Source organism: Ranitomeya variabilis, chromosome 5, assembly GCF_051348905.1.
Source record: "Ranitomeya variabilis isolate aRanVar5 chromosome 5, aRanVar5.hap1, whole genome shotgun sequence".
Classification (NCBI taxonomy): domain Eukaryota; kingdom Metazoa; phylum Chordata; class Amphibia; order Anura; family Dendrobatidae; genus Ranitomeya; species Ranitomeya variabilis.
Window position 1 is genome coordinate 81049737 of NC_135236.1, and position 17461 is coordinate 81067197.

Below are 17461 nucleotides of genomic sequence, written 5' to 3' on the forward strand. Positions count from 1 at the left end.
CCTTCATCCTTTAAAAGGTCACCTAGTTCATCAGCTGACTGTCGGTGTTAGTTCATTCTTCAGCAACCACGTACGGAGTAGGAGCTTGCTGGGAACAATTGTTCTACTGCTGAGACCGGTGTATCTGGTGTTTCTTCCCACTGTGCTGTGCCTTGCAGCATTAAGCTAAGTGTTGTTTTCCTTAACCTTGTCTGTCTTTCCTTACCCCGTGTTGTATTAGTGCAGCGGTGGGACCAGTGCTCTCACCTGCCAGTTCCCGACTTAGGGATAGGTGCAGGGCAAGTGAGGGACTAGGTATCCTGGTCGGCGATGGGTTGAAAGAACCTGTATAGGGACAGTAGCAAAATCAGGGCACATCTGCAGGCCGGTGCAGGAGGTGCCCATTCCCCCAGTCCCTACCGACAGGGCCCACCGTTGTAATTGTGTCCTCGGTGTTCCATTGCTTGTTGTGCTGTTTGTGACAGACCTACGCACATTGTGACATATTACTTCTTTGCAATTAATGTACATTGCCACTTCCAGGCTATGAAGAAAACAACCATAATCATTCATGATCTTCTAGATATTTTCTGAGGACCATCTTAGTGATATGGACGAAAGTAGACAATTGTACTGTATAATTATTCATGTCTTCCAAGCCAGGCTTTCAAAAAATCTAATCAAGCATAAGGGCCTATGTGCATCTGCATATCATTGCTCCATACAGCCTTATTCATGTGGATCCACAATGCAGCAATTTAGACCTCCATGTGGGACTACTGTACCTAGCAGACAATAAATCTAGGAACCAGAGCCTCACAGAGCGTCATACAATGGCCCATGGAGTGGCAATGGCTCTGTAGTAAGGAGAAGCAGGGATTCAGTATGTCTCCAATATGCACACACATCTGCCATGTGCATGGGGCCAAAAATAAATAGAAGCCAAATATTATTTGTCTGTCATGACTCAGTTTGGGGATTTGATCCGGTGACCTGTTTTGCATTTTCGTTTTCCCTACCACCTTCTGGATGGGGAGTTATATATTATCCTTTCACTGCACTTCCTTGCTGGCTATAATTCAAGGTGGATTTGTGCTAAGTTTCCAGCCCTTTAGTGAATGCATTTGGAACGCCCACCTGGGCCTAGGGGGTTACTCGGTACTGAGTCCGGTCATCATTAAAGGGGTGGTCACGGTGGCAGCGACCCGGTCCGTGGCCCTGGGCATCCAAATTAAAGCGAAGGTCTTTTAAGGGGTTATTAGGAATAAGAATGTTCGTGACGCCACCTGTGGTATTCGGTCAGAGGTGACCGACAATGCTTAAAGGGGTCCTCTAGGGAGTGATGGCACTGCAGCAAGGATGGTACGGCTTCCCACAGGTGAAGCTGGGTCCCCAGGGCTCCCGGTGAATTTGGCAAAGATAGTGTGGTGCCAGAAATAAGGACACAAGGTTGCAGTCTCTTTACCTGTTTACTGGTGATTCACGGCCACAGTCCAGGGTACCGGTAACAGGTGTTGGTGACGTCAGGTCGGCCTGGAAGCGATTATGGATCCCCCTTTCAGGTGAGGTTGTAAGCCTTCCTTCTTGCGCTGTAAGGCGAGTCGCTTGCTACCTAAGGCTCCACACAAGGTCCTCTCTTTCCCTGTCCTAAGACAGTACTCGTATGGTAGGCAACGCAAGCCTTTTTACAGGGATCTCAGATGACTCTGGACTCTGTATGTTGCTGTACCTTCGAGTGTGGGTGCGGACAGACTACCTGTAGTCTTCTGCCCTCCGGTTCTGCTATGGGACATACAGTTCCACTCAGCCTCAAGCTTCCGATGCCCGGTTCCTGCGTCTCAGCTTGGAAGGAGCTCAGTCGCAGCTCCCTACCAGCTCCTTAATTCTCCTGTGCTTCTTCCCTCTGGCACGTTCTACAAATGCAACGCTGTCTGCTTCTCCTCTCTGGCCTGGAGCTGCAACACTACGTAGCTGCACGGCACCAGCTTTTCTGCTCTCAGACTCTTTTTGTCTGCTTCCTCTCTCCTCTCCCTTCAAAAACTGAACTAACTCCTCCTCCAAGCCAGAATATATATCTAGGGAAGCTCCCCTGAAACCGGGTTCTGAGCTCCCCCTTCTGGCCTGGAATCAGAACATGTACCACCTGTTAAAGGGATCTTCCTCGCTTCCAGGCATAGCATCACCCTCCCTAAAGGGAAAGCGACACCACTGTAACAGCCGGTTTCCTGGGGTGTTACACATTTACCTGCTAGACTTACAACATTTATATTCTTACTGTGTGTGTGTTTGTTGTCCTTCCCAGCACCTTTTCCTTTTACCACTGTAAGGTTTCTAGGAGGTTATTGTAGTTTCATTTATTTTTTGGTTCTCCTTACTATTCCCTCTTTCCCCATTTATGAACATGCTTTTAGTTTCTCACCCTGGGTGTTTGTGTCTACCTGCACACCTTGCTCTCCCTTTTTTGGCAGTGTGCTGCCTCGTGCCTCCATTCTGGCTCTTCACGAGGCATGATAAACTCCTCATCTGCCTTTTAGGGAGTCAAGTCCAAGGTGGTGTTTTTATTAGTTGTGCAGCTAGGAATTTACTAGTCTGTACAGGTACCAGCTGTGTGTAGGTGCGGCTTCTCTCTATACAAGTCTTCCTTACTCCCTTTCCCGTGAGTGGGTGTGGTACATGCATAACATTGTCCAAATCAGTCTTACGTATGGCAACCATACAAATCAGATCCATGAATGTTACTCAACAGCTAGCATGACATACAGTGCCTTGCGAAAGTATTCGGCCCCCTAGAACTTTTCAACCTTTTCCCACACATCATGCTTCAAACATAAAGATACCAAATGTAAATTTTTGGTGAAGAATCAACAACAAATGGAACACAATTGTGAAGTTGAACGAAATTTATTGGTTATTTTACATTTTTGTGGAAATTCAAAAACTGAAAAGTGGGGCATGCAATATTATTCGGTCCCTTTACTTTCAATGCAGAAATCCAGAAGTTCAATGTGGATCTCTGAATGATCCAATGTTGTCCTAAATGCCTAATGATGATAAATATAATCCACTTGTGTGTAATCAAGTCTCCGCATAAATGCACCTGCTCTGTGATAGTCTCAGGGTTCTGTTTGAAGCACAGAGCATCATGAAGACCAAGGAACACAACAGGCAGGTCCGTGATACTGTTGTGGAGAAGTTTAAAGCCGGATTTGGATACAAAATGATTTCCAAAACTTTAAACATTCCAAGGAGCACTGTGCAAGCGATCATATTGAAATGGAAGGAGTATCATACCACTGCAAATCTACCAAGACCCGGCCGTCCCTCTAAACTTTCATCTCAAACAAGGAGAAGACTGATCAGAGATGCAGCCAAGAGGCCCATGATCACTCTGGATGAACTGCAGAGATCTACAGCTGAGGTGGGACAGTCTGTCCATAGGACAACAATCAGTCGTACACTGCACAAATCTGGCCTTCATGGAAGAGTGGCAAGAAGAAAGCCATTTCTCAAAGATATCCATAAAAAGTGTTGTTTAAAGTTTGCAACAAGCCACCTGGGAGACACACCATACATGTGGAAGAAGGTGCTCTGGTCAGATGAAATCAAAATTGAACTTTTTGGCAACAATGCCAAACGATATGTTTAGCATAAAGGCAACACAGCTCATCACCCTGAACACACAATCCCCACTGTCAAACATGGTAGTGGCAGCATCATGGTTTGGGCCTGCTTTTCTTCAGCAGGGACAGGGAAGATGGTTAAAATTGATGGGAGGATGGATGGAGCCAGGGCCATTCTTGAAGAAAACCTGTTGGAGTCTGCAAAAAACCTGAGACTGGGACGGAGATTTGTCTTCCAACAAGACAATGATCCCAAACATAAAGCAAAATCTACAATGGAATGGTTCACAAATAAACGTATCCAGGTGTTAGAATGGCCAAGTCAGAGTCCAGACCTCAATCCAATCGCGAATCTGTGGAAAGAGCTGAAAACTGCTGTTCACAAGCGATCTCCATCAGACCTCACTGACCTTGAGCTGTTTGCCAAGGAAGAATGGGCAAGAATTTCAGTCTCTCGATGTACAAAACTGATAGCGACTTACCCCAAGTGACTTGCAGCTGTAATTGCAGCAAATGGTGGCTCAACAAAGAATTAAAGGGAACCTGTCACCACCCCCCAGTCGTTTCAAACTAAAAGAGCCACCTTGTGCAGCAGTAATGCTGCATTCTGACAAGGTGGCTCTTTTAGTTCTGGGTGCTGTAACTAGAGAAATAATCCGTTTTATAATTTGTCAGAAATACCTGGTCTTCAGTCAGGCGGTGCGGCCGCCCTGCCTGGGAATCACAAGCAGGGCAGCCATGCAGGCGCAGTCACCGAGACTGCATATGAGGAAAGATGGGCAGCGCTCACTGCGCATGCACCAGGCAGGGGAAAAGAGCGCAGGCGCCGGCTATTTTCAAAACAGCAGTGAGGAGGAGGCGGCGCCCGGCGCCAAGAAGATTTGAGTGACGGCTGTATGGCGTCTGAAGCAGGGGGGAAACGCCTGCCTCCAGGTCTGAAGACCAGGTATTTCTGACAAATTAAAAAACGGATTATTTCTCTAGTTACAGCACCCAGAACTAAAAGAGCCACCTTGTCAGAATGCAGCATTACTGCTGCACAAGGTGGCTCTTTTAGTTTGAAACGACTGGGGGGGAGGTGACAGGTTCCCTTTAAGTTAAAGGGGCCGAATAATATTGCATGCCCCACTTTTCAGTTTTTAAATTTCCACAAAAAATTAAAATAACCAAAAAATTTCGTTCAACTTCACAATTGTGTTCCACTGGTTGTTGATTCTTCACCAAAAAATTACACTTGGTATCTTTATGTTTTGAAGCATGATATGTGGGAAAAGGTTGAAAAGTTCCAGGGGGCCGAATACTTTTGCAAGGCACTGTATATAAGCTCTGGAAATTTCTTGTACTGACCATCATATGTTTCAGAGTGAATCTCACTGGTGAGCCCAGATTCTGTGTTTTGTCACTTGTGATAGCGCCACCAACCACTGAGGAGATAATTTCTTCTCTTGATCTATTATCAGAATCCCCAAGAGCTGCAAGAATGCTGCCATTTAGCCTGGCGTTGAAAACTTTGTATGAGATGAAAATGGCTCCACCTGATAAGCACAAACATATTACAGAATAAGCATATGATCAACTAATGCAACTGTAAAGTCACTACAGTCAACTCCAGACTTACCACCTTTGAAGTTGACAAGTGAGCACGGTACTTGCATATTGTTTTTATCGACTTCTAGAATAATGGAAGATCCACTAGCACAATGCTCATCAGAAACCTTCATCTCTGCCTCTGTAGAAGATAAAAAAGAGGCTTTATGTGATTATTAGGGTGTATTGGTCATACATATAGGTGCCATGTCATACTTTCTAAGATATTATTGGCCTTCTTATAATACTAGCCAACAAAGCACCAATTTACAATATACCAGAGGAGAAAACACGACAAAAAAGGAGGAAAAAACCTCCACTATTCTGGAGAAAACATGACAAAGAAACAGGCAAAGGTGCTTACCTGTCCAGGCCTCAAGTCAAATGTACTATCATGGTGCAGCGGGCCCAAGTAAAGATAACGACTACACAGGTGTGCATTACCGTTAGCACTGGGCAGCCCACCAGAGGGCGTTACTAATAGGCTATGATCCAGATGCTGTGCATACTCTGTGTGAACACTGCTGCAGGTTATTTGCACTGGTGTGCCAAGTGGCCAATCCCTGATTGTAGGCTGGCTGTCTCATTTGGTATTACCGCACCTGTGTAGTCGCCATCTTTACTTAGGCCCCCTGCACCATGATAGTGCATTTGACTTGAGGCCTGGACAGGTAAGCACTAGTGATGAGCGAATATACTCGTTACTCGAGATTTCTCGAGCATGCTCGGGGGTCCTCCGAGTATTTTTTAATGCTCGGAGATTAAGTTTTCCTCTCCTCAGCTGAATGATTTACATCTGTTAGCCAGCATAAGTACATGTGGGGGTTGCCTGGTTGCTAGGGAATCCCCACATGTACTTATGCTGGCTAACAGATGTAAATCATTCAGCTGAGGGGAGGAAAACTTAATCTCCGAGCATTAAAAAATACTCGGAGGACCCCCGAGCATGCTCGAGAAATCTCGAGTAACGAGTATATTCACTCATCACTAGTAAGCACATTTGCCTGTTTCATTGTCGTGTTTTCTCCAGAATAGTGGAGGTTTTTTCCTCCTGTTCTAATATACTAGAGGAGGTCTGGAATCTGCCGTTATTGAGTCAGCAGTACGTTGGTGGCTTTCCTGTCCTCTGCTCCTCAGCACTTGGTGACCCTGCTCTGTAACATTACATGGTCTCCCCTTTGTGGCTGAGTTGCTGCGGTTCCTTCCACTTCTCAATCACTTACAGGTGATGGTGGAATATTTAGGAGGGAAGAAATATCATGAACGGACTTGTTACAATTGCGGCATCTCTACATAACTGGTTCATCGGTGTTATTTAGTCACTCTTTGGTACGCCATGCTAAGGAGAAGTATTTCCCAGGACATCATCCAAGCTATGGTCAGTCCTGATTGATTTAGACATATCTAATAAACCTTTATGAGAGCTGTTTTTACTTCCAAGTAAAGGAATCCAAGTTGCCATAAAAATATGTGGAAAGATCTTAGGAATCTTAGGAATGAGATGTTGCCATCATTGTAGGGTCAGTACAGGGACTATTCATGCATTGCTGAATATTTGGAACTGATATACAGTATAATAGTTAAAAAGGTTGCCCACTATTTTTATATTGTTGACCTATATGTCATCAATGTTTGAATGGCCGAGGGCCGACGCTGGCACTCTCGCCGATCAACTGTTATCGGTGTCTGTGGCAGCCAGCTGGAAGTACTCACTTGCCGAGCCGCTCAATCTTCTGAGGGTGGCCACCACAGAGTACAACACATCCGCCTCCTATTGATTTGAATAGGAGGTGGATGTGCAGTACCAAGCCCTGGCCACTAACAGAAAATAGAGCAGCTCACAAGTGAGCACTTCCAGCTGCCGGCCACCACCGAAACCGACAACAGCTTATCGGCAGGGGTGTCGGACTCAGGCTGATCAGACATTAATGATGTATCCTATGGATAGGTCAGCAATGTAAAAGTAGTGGACAACCTCTTTAAGCGTTCGCTGCGATCACATTCCCCCCCCCCCCAAGAAAAACGGTGTATATTGCCTGCCCATACAAACACTATTGGCAATACAAGTTAATCTACTCACTGATTTCAGCAGTGGTTATTCGCTGATCTCTGGGGTCTGTAGCAAAAGATGCAAGTAGTGAAGTTTCCACTTTATCGATTACAGCAATGAAAACTGTTTGGAGTTCGGTGGAATTGAATGTTTTCAAAGAAGTTTGATTGAGAAGGTTAGTGATTTGAGTTGCCACTTTCTATGAAGATGACAAAATTTAGGACATTTAGAAGCAAATCCAATAACATTAGGAAAAGATTAAATACAAAAACCTTTAAAAATAACTCTAGTGCTGTCTACCGAGATATACGACAAATGTCCCAAGTCATCAATCTAATTATTGTACATATATGGTGTTACGCAGTGCCTTGGGACTATGGGCTCTAACCAGGTCCATAGAATTAGTGGTGCCCTAGTCTATTCTTGTCCCCCAAATTAGTCCAGAAGGTGGATATGCAAGCACCTTGTGCCTTGCTATGTTCCTAAATCAACCTTTATCTGCCCCCTCCCCCACCCAGGGAGGTGGGAAGCCGTAGTGTATAGGATAAAACTAACCAGACAAACAAGGGAAGACAGACAGGGATTAAAGAAAATAGCAATCATACAAAATACACTCTCTGAATTAGGAGAGGATAAGGATGTGCACACAAAACAAATCTCCAAACAATCTCCTGAACAACTCTCCAAATCAAGCTCCAACCACGAACTATACCTACAACTCTAAACCAGGCAGTAAGAATGAACACTGGCAATTCCTAAGGCTGGTTTCACATTTGCGGTTGTGTCCGCAGCGTTTCTTACGCAAATATCCGCATGCATTTTGTATTCCTATATTTAACATTAAGGACGCATGGGTTTTTTTTGTTTGCATTTTGCCGCGTTTGACGACGCATGCGTCGTTTTGTCGTCTGCGGTTTGGCGCGGAAATGCAACATGCAGTAATTTTTAGAGGTGTCAATTTGCCACCTGGAAACGTATGTGGTCCATTGCGTAAGGTTTGCGACAAAAAAACGCATTGCTGTCAATGTAAACGCATGCGTTTACAAGCACACGCGTTTGCTTGCGTTTGTAAATGCATGCATTGAACCAGAGAAAAACATGTCTAGACACTAATTAGCCTCCCCCCCCCCCACATACAAGGTGATAAAGGGAGGGAGTGGGCATTGCCAGGTCACTACACAGCAGACTGGGAAGCAGACCACACAGAGGAAAGCACCTTGGAGGAAACAAGACTTTCAACAATGTGAGTATATCAAAGCCAATGCCTGTATTTTCTATTTTCTGTCTCTACATGTCCTAATATCTTCCATTTATTTTTTTCTGCATGCATCAGAATGTCTTCTTCTTCTTCTTCTGAGGATCAAACGCCTGGGCCTGCACAAGCGGAAAATGTCAGCGAAGTGAGTACTCACCTCCTCAGATTGGTAAGTATTCACTGTCACATCTACACATATGACAAATGATTTTTCCTTTTTTCAGAGCTCTTCTTCTACTGTGGCAGAGACTGGGCAGGAGCAGCAGAGTCACGGTCGGGTGGCACGGCAGCAGTGTGTAAGTATACCTGTCAGACTGTTTATTGTATCCTCACTTTACAATTCTTGAATCTTCATTATTGTACTTTTCTCTATCTTTCCCTGTTGCTTCTTGACTTATTTTTTTTTAAACTTTTAATATTCAGGCCATTTCTCTGCTTCTGTTTTCTTTCTTCCTTAATGTCTCCAACATTAATGTTCTGGGGTTTTTTTAGGTTCCAGAACGGGATGAGGACATCATAGCGAATGAGCACCTAATCTCCCTGGTCCATGAGCGAGTCCCGTTGTGGGACACCCGGGATCCACTGCACTCCAACAACGTGACGATCCGGCGGCTTTGCAATGAGGTGGCCACAGCGTTGTGGGATGGCTGGGACAATGCCCCAACTCGGGTCCGATCTGCATTTGGTAAGTATCGCAATGCAGTGTGATGCAGCCAAGACCTTGGCTGTTGTGAATTCCGCTCTTGGGCTCCCTCCGGTGGTTGTAAGTGGCACTTTTGTGAGTTCTGCCATTGGGCTCCCTCCGGTGGATTTAAGTGGAACTGCTGCTCCTTGGATTTAGCAGTCAGCAGCTGCTTCCACTGATCGTCTATTCTGGCTCGGCTATTTATCCTGGCTCTATCCTTCAGCTAGTGCCAGTTGTCAATGGTTCCTGCTTGGATTCATATCTCTCTTGGATTTCCCTGATGTTCTGACCAGTTCAGCAAAGTTAAGTCCTTGCTTTGTTCTTTGCAGTCCACATTTTGTGGACTTTATCGTTCAGCACTTTCTATGTTTTTTCTTGTCCAGCTTGTCAGTATGGATTTATTCAGTTAAGCTGGAAGCTCTGGGAAGCAGATTTACCCTCCACACCTTTAGTCAGGTGTGGAGATTTTTGTAAACTCTGTGGTGGATTTTTCTAGTTTTTAATACTGACCGCACAGTATTCTGTCCTATTCTATCTATCTAGCTAGAGTGGCCTACTTTGCTTCATCCTGGTTTCATTCTGCGTATGTCATTTCCCTCTCCACTCACAGTCAATATTTGTGGGGGGCTGTCTTCCTTTGGGGATTTTCTCTGAGGCAAGATAGCTTTCCTGTTTCTATCTTTAGGGGTAGTTAGTTCTCCGGCTGTGATGAGGTGTCTAGGGAGTGACAGGAACATCCCACGGCTACTTCTAGTATTGTGTTAAGATCAGGAACTGCGGTCAGTACAAGTACCACCTCCTCCAGAGCTCGTCCCATGTTGCTCCTAAACCACCAGTTCATAATACTTGGCCATGCTCACACAACTGTGTATGATGATAGAAAGTCATTAATTTTTCTCAGCACACACAGTTGTGTGACCACAGTCAAAAGACCATTGTCCTAACTATTATGTTTTGTTTTGTCAACAGTGTCAAAAGTCAAAACACGTTGGCGATCGATGAATGACTGCTTCAACAAGGACCTGCGTCAAGAGAGCCGGCTTCCAAGTGGTTCAGGAGCAAGGATCCGTAAATACAAGTACCACCGCATCCTTGCATTTTTGAGACTGGTCCTTGCCCAGAGAACGTAAGTATATTTATGGTGAAAAAAAAAAAAGTTTTTAAATGCATTTGGCTGCCATTTGGCTGTGCATTATGCACAGTGCGGGGCTGGGATTCCAAAGGTGGGGGCCGCACTGCCCACGCAGGCGCAGTGTGAAAGCCTGGCTTGGACGGCAGACGGCCAGAGCTTACTGCGCCTGCGCAGAACAGTACTACACAGTGCAGGCGCCGGTTTGAAAACGTAAACAGCGCTGAGGGGGCGGCGCAGAAAGACCAAGAAGATGTGAGTGACGGCAGAGGATCTGGCCAAGCTGGGGAGGGAGGACCAGCCTACATGGCTAGAGACACCAATTATGGCTAAGTATCAAATCGCTTTTTTGGGGGGTATACTTGAACCTAAAACTAAAAGAGCCACCTTGTTAGAATGCAGCATTACTGCTGCACAAGGTGGCTCTTTTAGTTTATAACGGCTGGAGGGGGGTGACAGTGGCCCTTTAATCTCTATGTTTATATTCCACAGGAGCTACCGTTTTGTAAATGTTTGGTATTAATTTTTTTTTAATCTTTTTTCACAGCACTTGGAGCTCCACTGTTGGCCCAGGTTCTGGAGCGGTCCTTCATCAGTCAGCCACGGACCCGTCCCAGCCATCCTCCGGCGCTGCAAGCAAGTTTTGCCTGCCACACTAACTGGAGACCAGGAAGTTGGTCCATCAGGTGATCCCCTTCCCCAGTCCTCTGCCCATTTTTTTATGGGCTCCTCCCGGCAGCGGTAGAGGGCTGCGGACAGGTCACTCATGCCCGAGTTTTTGCACTTGAGCTCGGTCTTCCACGAGGGACTCAAGGCGATGGGTGACTGACTGGATACTGCCATTAGTCATATGAGTACACGTATCCAGGAGGTTACCACAGCCCTTGCCCAAGTGAAAGTCGACCTCCAGAGGCCAGCACATCATTTTTTTAATCAAATAGAACATGGCATGTCGGATCACCTTACTCCCGATCTCCAGATTAGTGTTATGCAGGCCTGTAATGCTGCTTACGTGCAGGCTATGCAGCAGAGTCGGTATTTTCAGCAGACAGTGGGGGCATTTCCACCAGTGCCCACACTGTCACGCTTTACCTCTATGCCGACATCTGCTGCATACCACTGCACGGCCACCTCCATTCCAAACACTGCCGGACCTTATTATAGCACCACCACCATGCCGAGTGCAGTAGGACAGCCCACCGCCACCACCATGACAACTGCTGCTCCTGCTTGGACCTCCTCCACTGCCACCACCATGCTGCAGCCGCAAGACCCTGGCCTGTCGTTCCCCGCCACCACAAGAATGCCGCTGCCGGACCCAGGCCTGTTACCCACCACTACCACAGGAATGCCGCTGCCGGACCCAGGCTTGTTACCCGCCACCACCACAGGAATGCTGCTGCCGGACCCTGCCCTGGCGTTCCCCGCCACCCCCACAAGAATGCCACAACAGCGGCAGATGGACCGTGACAGGTCGGCCACCACGGCCAGGCCAATAACAAGTAGCCCAACGAGGCTCCCCGGAAGGCAGCGCCAATCCAAAAAAGAGAAAGGCAATAAAAAACCAAAGACAATAGCTATCCCTCCCCCCTCACCTCCCAATGTGTCTGTCTGGTTTGTCTCAACCCTCTCATGTGTCTAGCCCAATCCCCGAATTTCCAGACCCCAGTAGTTTTATTGCACCTTCTCCAGCCACCCCTGCGTCGTCGATAGTTAGCCAGCCCTCACTGCACCACACCCCCCAATTTCGTCAATCAACCCCAAGCAGGCACAGTAAATTTTTTATTTTGTTAAAATAAATATTCTTGTTTTTTGCCCCCAGTAAGGTTTGGATAATTGTGTATTTCGCCGCCGGCAACACACACCGTGCGCCAAATCCAAAAATGTGCCGAACACACCTCCTAGCTCCAGTAGTTAGTTAGTACAACACAGAAGGTTTGTGTGTGTTTGGTATAGAGAAAAGAGGTTGCCCCCCAAAAAAACACTTGTATTTTCACTCTGATTTTTTGTCGCAGACTGAAGACAAAATGGTGGCAATACACAGCTGAATACACAGCTGTAACTATACTCAACAGGTCGTGTCTTCACAAAATCGTTAGTTATGACACCAGACCTGCAGAGTAGATAAATGCCTTGTATTACCTCCATTTTATCTTCTTTGTACATTAGATCTATTTAACACAAAGTGAAGGTACGATGGAGGTGATACAAGGCATATCTATACCCAACAGGACTTGTGTCAGAAATAATAAATTAATGAGCTATTTATTTGTGCATCATGAATTCATTATTTCTGACACCTGACTTGATGACTATTGATCTGTTGTGTAGGCTTCCGTCACACTGACAGTATTTGCTCAGTATTTAACATCACTATCGGTAAGCCAAAACCTGGAGTGGTTCAATGTGAGGAAAAGTCAAATAAAAATATAAACACCACCTCTGCATTTAACCACTCCTGGTTTTGGCTTATATACTGATGTTAAGTAATGAACAAATACTGAGACTGTGACGGCACCAAACAGCCATCATCTACACAGTCTGCCTCAAATAGCTACTGGTGAACAGAGTCAGAACGCAATGACGTCAACAGCCAAGCCCAAAAACCCTTAGTGGTGTGTAAGCAAATACATGGGAGACATGGTGGAGATAATAAAACAGAATTATTTTATTAAAACAAACATTATCAACATTTTGAAAATAACTGTTACACACCCAAAGCCAACAGGACATTTTACACCATATTGTCCTGCCATTCCACACGTCCAAGGTCTGAATAAAAAAAGGCAGCAAATTGGTTCCGCATGTGGCCAACTTCAACAGTTGACCGCAGCGGGTGATGCCGGTAATCAGGCAAAGGGTTTGCAACTTGTTCATCAAGTTCAATGGTGGGTCGCTCCTTAGCCAGAATGTAATTGTGGAGAACCACACAGGCTTTTACCACCTCATCCACTGTCTCCATATTTAGATTTATGGCTGGTGCAAGAATGCGCCATTTTGACACCATAATCCCAAAGGCACACTCTACTGTTCTGCGGGCCCTGGTTAGTCTGTAGTTATAGATCCGTTTTGTGCGGTTCAAGTCCCGACTTGAATAGGGCTTCAATAGATTTTCACTCATCTGAAATGCCTCATCCCCAACCATTACAAATGGCATCGGTGGACCTTGAGTGTTGGGGAGAGGTCGTGGCTGTGGAAAATTAAAATTTTTGCCATAAACACGTCGGCCCATATCAGAGTTTTTAAAAGCCTGTGAATCGTTGCCATGGCCAAAAGAACCAATGTCCACGGCAATGAAGCGACAATCCGCATCGGCTATTGCCATGAGAACTACTGAAAAATATTTTTTGTAGTTGAAGAACTGTGATCCCGTTCTGGCTGGTTTGACAATCCGGATGTGCTTCCCATCCACCGCACCCAAACAATTGGGGAAATCACACATATTCCAGAATTTATCTGCTATTTCCATTCACATTTCCTTGTTGGGTACGGGTATAAATTCTTCACGGAGAACATTCCACAAAGCCCGGCAGGTGTCAAAAACTATTCCGGACAGGGTGGAAATTCCAAGGCGGTACTGGAAGTGTAGGGATGACAAGCTCTCTCCAGTTGCAAGAAATCTGTAATAAAGAAAAAATAATTTACAAAAATGCAAAGAATACATGTCAGACCAGCAATAATTATGACTAGCATTTGTTTAGAATTATTACGTACCTTAAGGTAACCAGGAGACGTTCCTCTGGTGGAATGGCTCTACGAAGCTGTGTGTCCTGTCTCCGGATGAGTCCTTGTACATGAGCAAGCAAATCACGGAAAGAGTCTTGCGACATCCTGGTATATTCCGGGAATTTGTCCAGGTTGTCATTGAGCTCGACATACAGGGTGTAATATGCACCACGGCTCTCCCGCAGTTCTATAATGGGGTGTTGCCAAAAACGCATGCGCTTAAAAACCGCTGCGTTTATACACGCTTTTCTGCATTTTTCTGGTCCTTGCGTTTGTGGATTAAACGCTGCAGATTAAAACGCAAATGTGAAAGTAGCCTAAGTTCCAGAGGCGAGCATATATAACAGAGGGGAGTGGCCAACACTGAACATCTGAAACAATCCATGTAGAAGAGCTCCATGAGCTGCAACTGAACTGATTAAACCTTGCACTGCCAGCAAGGTAAAAACCTGCGCTGTTTAATAAGCTGGTGAAGTACTTCTAACCAGTGCAGGAGTACGTGAAACCAGATGTCACAATCTCCTGGCCCCTCTCTATCATGGTATCCCCGTGACACACTGGCAGAACTTCAATCTCTAGTAAAATGTCCAATAGGGACCCAACTATCACAGGTCTTCTCATATGGTTCCAGTACACCCCAGTACCTGACACATCTAACAGTGGGATTTTTGTAAATTTTTAGGGTCTAATTACTGAAAAGTCATCTCATCAGTCCTACAGGAATTGTGGGATGTATCAATGATAGTATTACAAACGAGGGTTCTCTAATACATTCTTAATTAGTTAAAACAATGATTAACATGTCAGAAAACTTCTGGTAACCACAACAGTTGGGAACAAAAAATTAAGCATTATTAAAGATAATTGTGACACTCCAGGGTCCTGGTCGACACAGTGTCATTGCTTTCCTCACGGGGAGAGTGATGTCACGCTTGGAAGCAAAGGAAGATCTCTTTTATCATCACAATGCATACAACATGTTCACACTCCAGGCCAGAAGGGGGAGCCCTGATCCAGTTAATGGATGGCTTCCCTAGCTATACTGTACATTCTGGTTTGGAGGGATAGAGAGTTAGTTCCGTCAGAGAGACAGAGGGGAAGGAAGCAGAGGGGCCGTGCAGCCACGAGAAAGTGCTGCAGCTCCTGGATCGTGATATACCGAAGGAAGAGCAGTGTTTAGTGAGCATGCAGGAGAGAGAAGCACAAGCGAGTGACAACAGGGGAGGACAACTGCGACTAGGCTACCTCCCTGGATAGCGCAGATACCGGTAGCCGGAGGACCAAGGGTGTGTCGGACTCTAAGTGGCACAGCAGAAACCGGCAGAACAGCAGACTACACATAACCTATCTGCCATAACACCCAGGAGATACAGTGGCACATAGAGCCCGGGTCGTGATAGAGACCATACAAAAAGACTCGAGCCACCTGTCATACGGGTTTGTGTCCCACTTCTATGAAGGACAGAGAGGAACTGTGAGGACCTTGCCAGAAGCCATAGGCAGCAAGGGACTACAACATCACCGAGCTAACAGGAAGGCTTCTAACTCCACCTGGTAAAAGGGACTCTTCCAAGCCAGTTGGACCCTGCCTGTACCTGTGATCTGGTGCCCTGGACTGCGGTTGCCTGAAGCCTACAGTAAACCAGGTAAAGAGACTGCAAACCTGTGTCCTCCGTTCTTTACTGCACCATTCACCATCTCCATCTACACACGGGAGCCCTGGGGACCTACTTCACCTATGGGAAGTTATACCATCCAGCTGCCATACCATCACCCCAGAGGACCCCTTTAAGCAGCGCCGGTCCCTACTGACCGAATACCACAGGTTGCGTCACAAACAAACTTTATTCTCAAAACCCCTTTAAAGACCGTCCCTTTAACATGGCCGATCAGGGTCATGGACCGGGTCGCCACCACAGTGGCATCCCCCTTTGAGCCGACCGGTCACGGTAGCGAGTACCCCACGGCCCTGGCAGGCGACTCATAATCTTAAAAGGAATCTTTCAGTAGGCTGAACCCCCTAAGCTGTCTATATGGGCATTCACATCATAAGAAGTTGAATAAAATTCTTATAGAAAATTATGTAAGATTCTAAATGGGAGAGAGTAGATTTCTGGATTTTTAATTACGGTAGGTCCCAGAAGCAGAACAATAGGAAATAAAAATCTTACAAATTTCATCAGTTCTTTTCTTACCTCGACAGAAGTGTTGGTTTTATTTTCCTCACAGGCATTTTCTGTAATATTCTCAATGGATTTCAAGAATGCACACAGCGGATCCTATAGAGAATTAATCAAAGTGTCTAAAAATACATATACACGAAACAATGTCTACTTATCCTTCTGGTGCGAAGCTTTCACACTTCATATTATTGCCATGTGAATGAGGCCCAGCACAGCAGCTGCAACTGCAGGATCCCATACAGGCACCATCATCAGGATAGAAGCTCCCCTATCATATCGTGTATATTTTCACTTTAAATTATATGTTTAATTCAGCAGCCATAAACCTAGAATAAAAATAGGCAACTTTTGCAAATGGTATTGATTAAAATTAGCTTATGTTTTGTGTATACAGCTCCTATGCTGAGCTATACGTCTACATGGTAGCAGACTACAAACAAATCCTGATCCATGTGTTAAGGTACCTTCACACTAAGCGACTTTGCAGCGAGAACGACGACGATCCGTGACGTTGCAGCGTCCTGGATAGCGATCTCGTTGTGTTTGACACGCAGCAGCGATCTGGATCCCGCTGTGATATCGCTGGTCGGAGCTAGAAGTCCCGAACTTTATTTCGTCGCTGATCACCCGCTGTCATCGCTGGATCGGTGTGTGTGACACCAATCCAGCGATGTGTTCACTTGTAACCAGGGTAAATATCGGGTTACTAAGCGCAGGGCCGCGCTTAGTAACCCGATATTTACCCTGGTTACCATTGTAAAAGTAAAAAAAAACACATACTCACCTTCTGATGTCTGTCACGTCCCCCGCCGGTGGCTTCCCTGCACTGAATGTGTCAGCGCCGGCCGGCCGTAAAGCAGAGCACAGCGGTGACGTCACCGCTGCTGCCGGCGCTGACACATTCAGTCAGTGCAGGAAGCTCTCGGCAGCAGCGCGTGACCCTGTGGACGCCGGGGGACGTGACAGACATCAGAAGGTGAGTATGTAGTGTTTTTTTTTTACTTTTACAATGGTAACCAGGGTAAATATCGGGTTACTAAGCGCGGCCCTGCACTTAGTAACCCGATGTTTACCCTGGTTACCCACGTGCTGCAGGGGGACTTCGGCATCGTTGAAGACAGTTTCAACGATGCCGAAGTCGTTCCCCTGATCGTTGGTCGCTTGAGAGAGCTATCTGTGTGACAGCTCCCCAGCGACCACACAACGACTTACCAACGATCGCATCGCTGGTCGTGATCGTTGGTAAG

At 46.0% G+C, this 17461-nt stretch overlaps 1 protein-coding gene across 1 annotated transcript in view; it reads right to left on the reverse strand.

Moving 5' to 3' along the window:
• LOC143774880 (adhesion G protein-coupled receptor E3-like) overlaps positions 1 to 17461 on the reverse strand; it is a 138870-nt gene that overhangs the window by 51445 nt on the left and 69964 nt on the right. The window contains exons 9-12 of the mRNA XM_077262659.1: positions 16227 to 16310; positions 7267 to 7435; positions 5218 to 5328; positions 4947 to 5134 (exon numbers count right to left, since the gene is read on the reverse strand). Of these exons, the coding sequence (XP_077118774.1) occupies positions 4947 to 5134; positions 5218 to 5328; positions 7267 to 7435; positions 16227 to 16310 (552 nt within the window). The remainder of the gene's footprint in view (positions 1 to 4946; positions 5135 to 5217; positions 5329 to 7266; positions 7436 to 16226; positions 16311 to 17461) is intronic.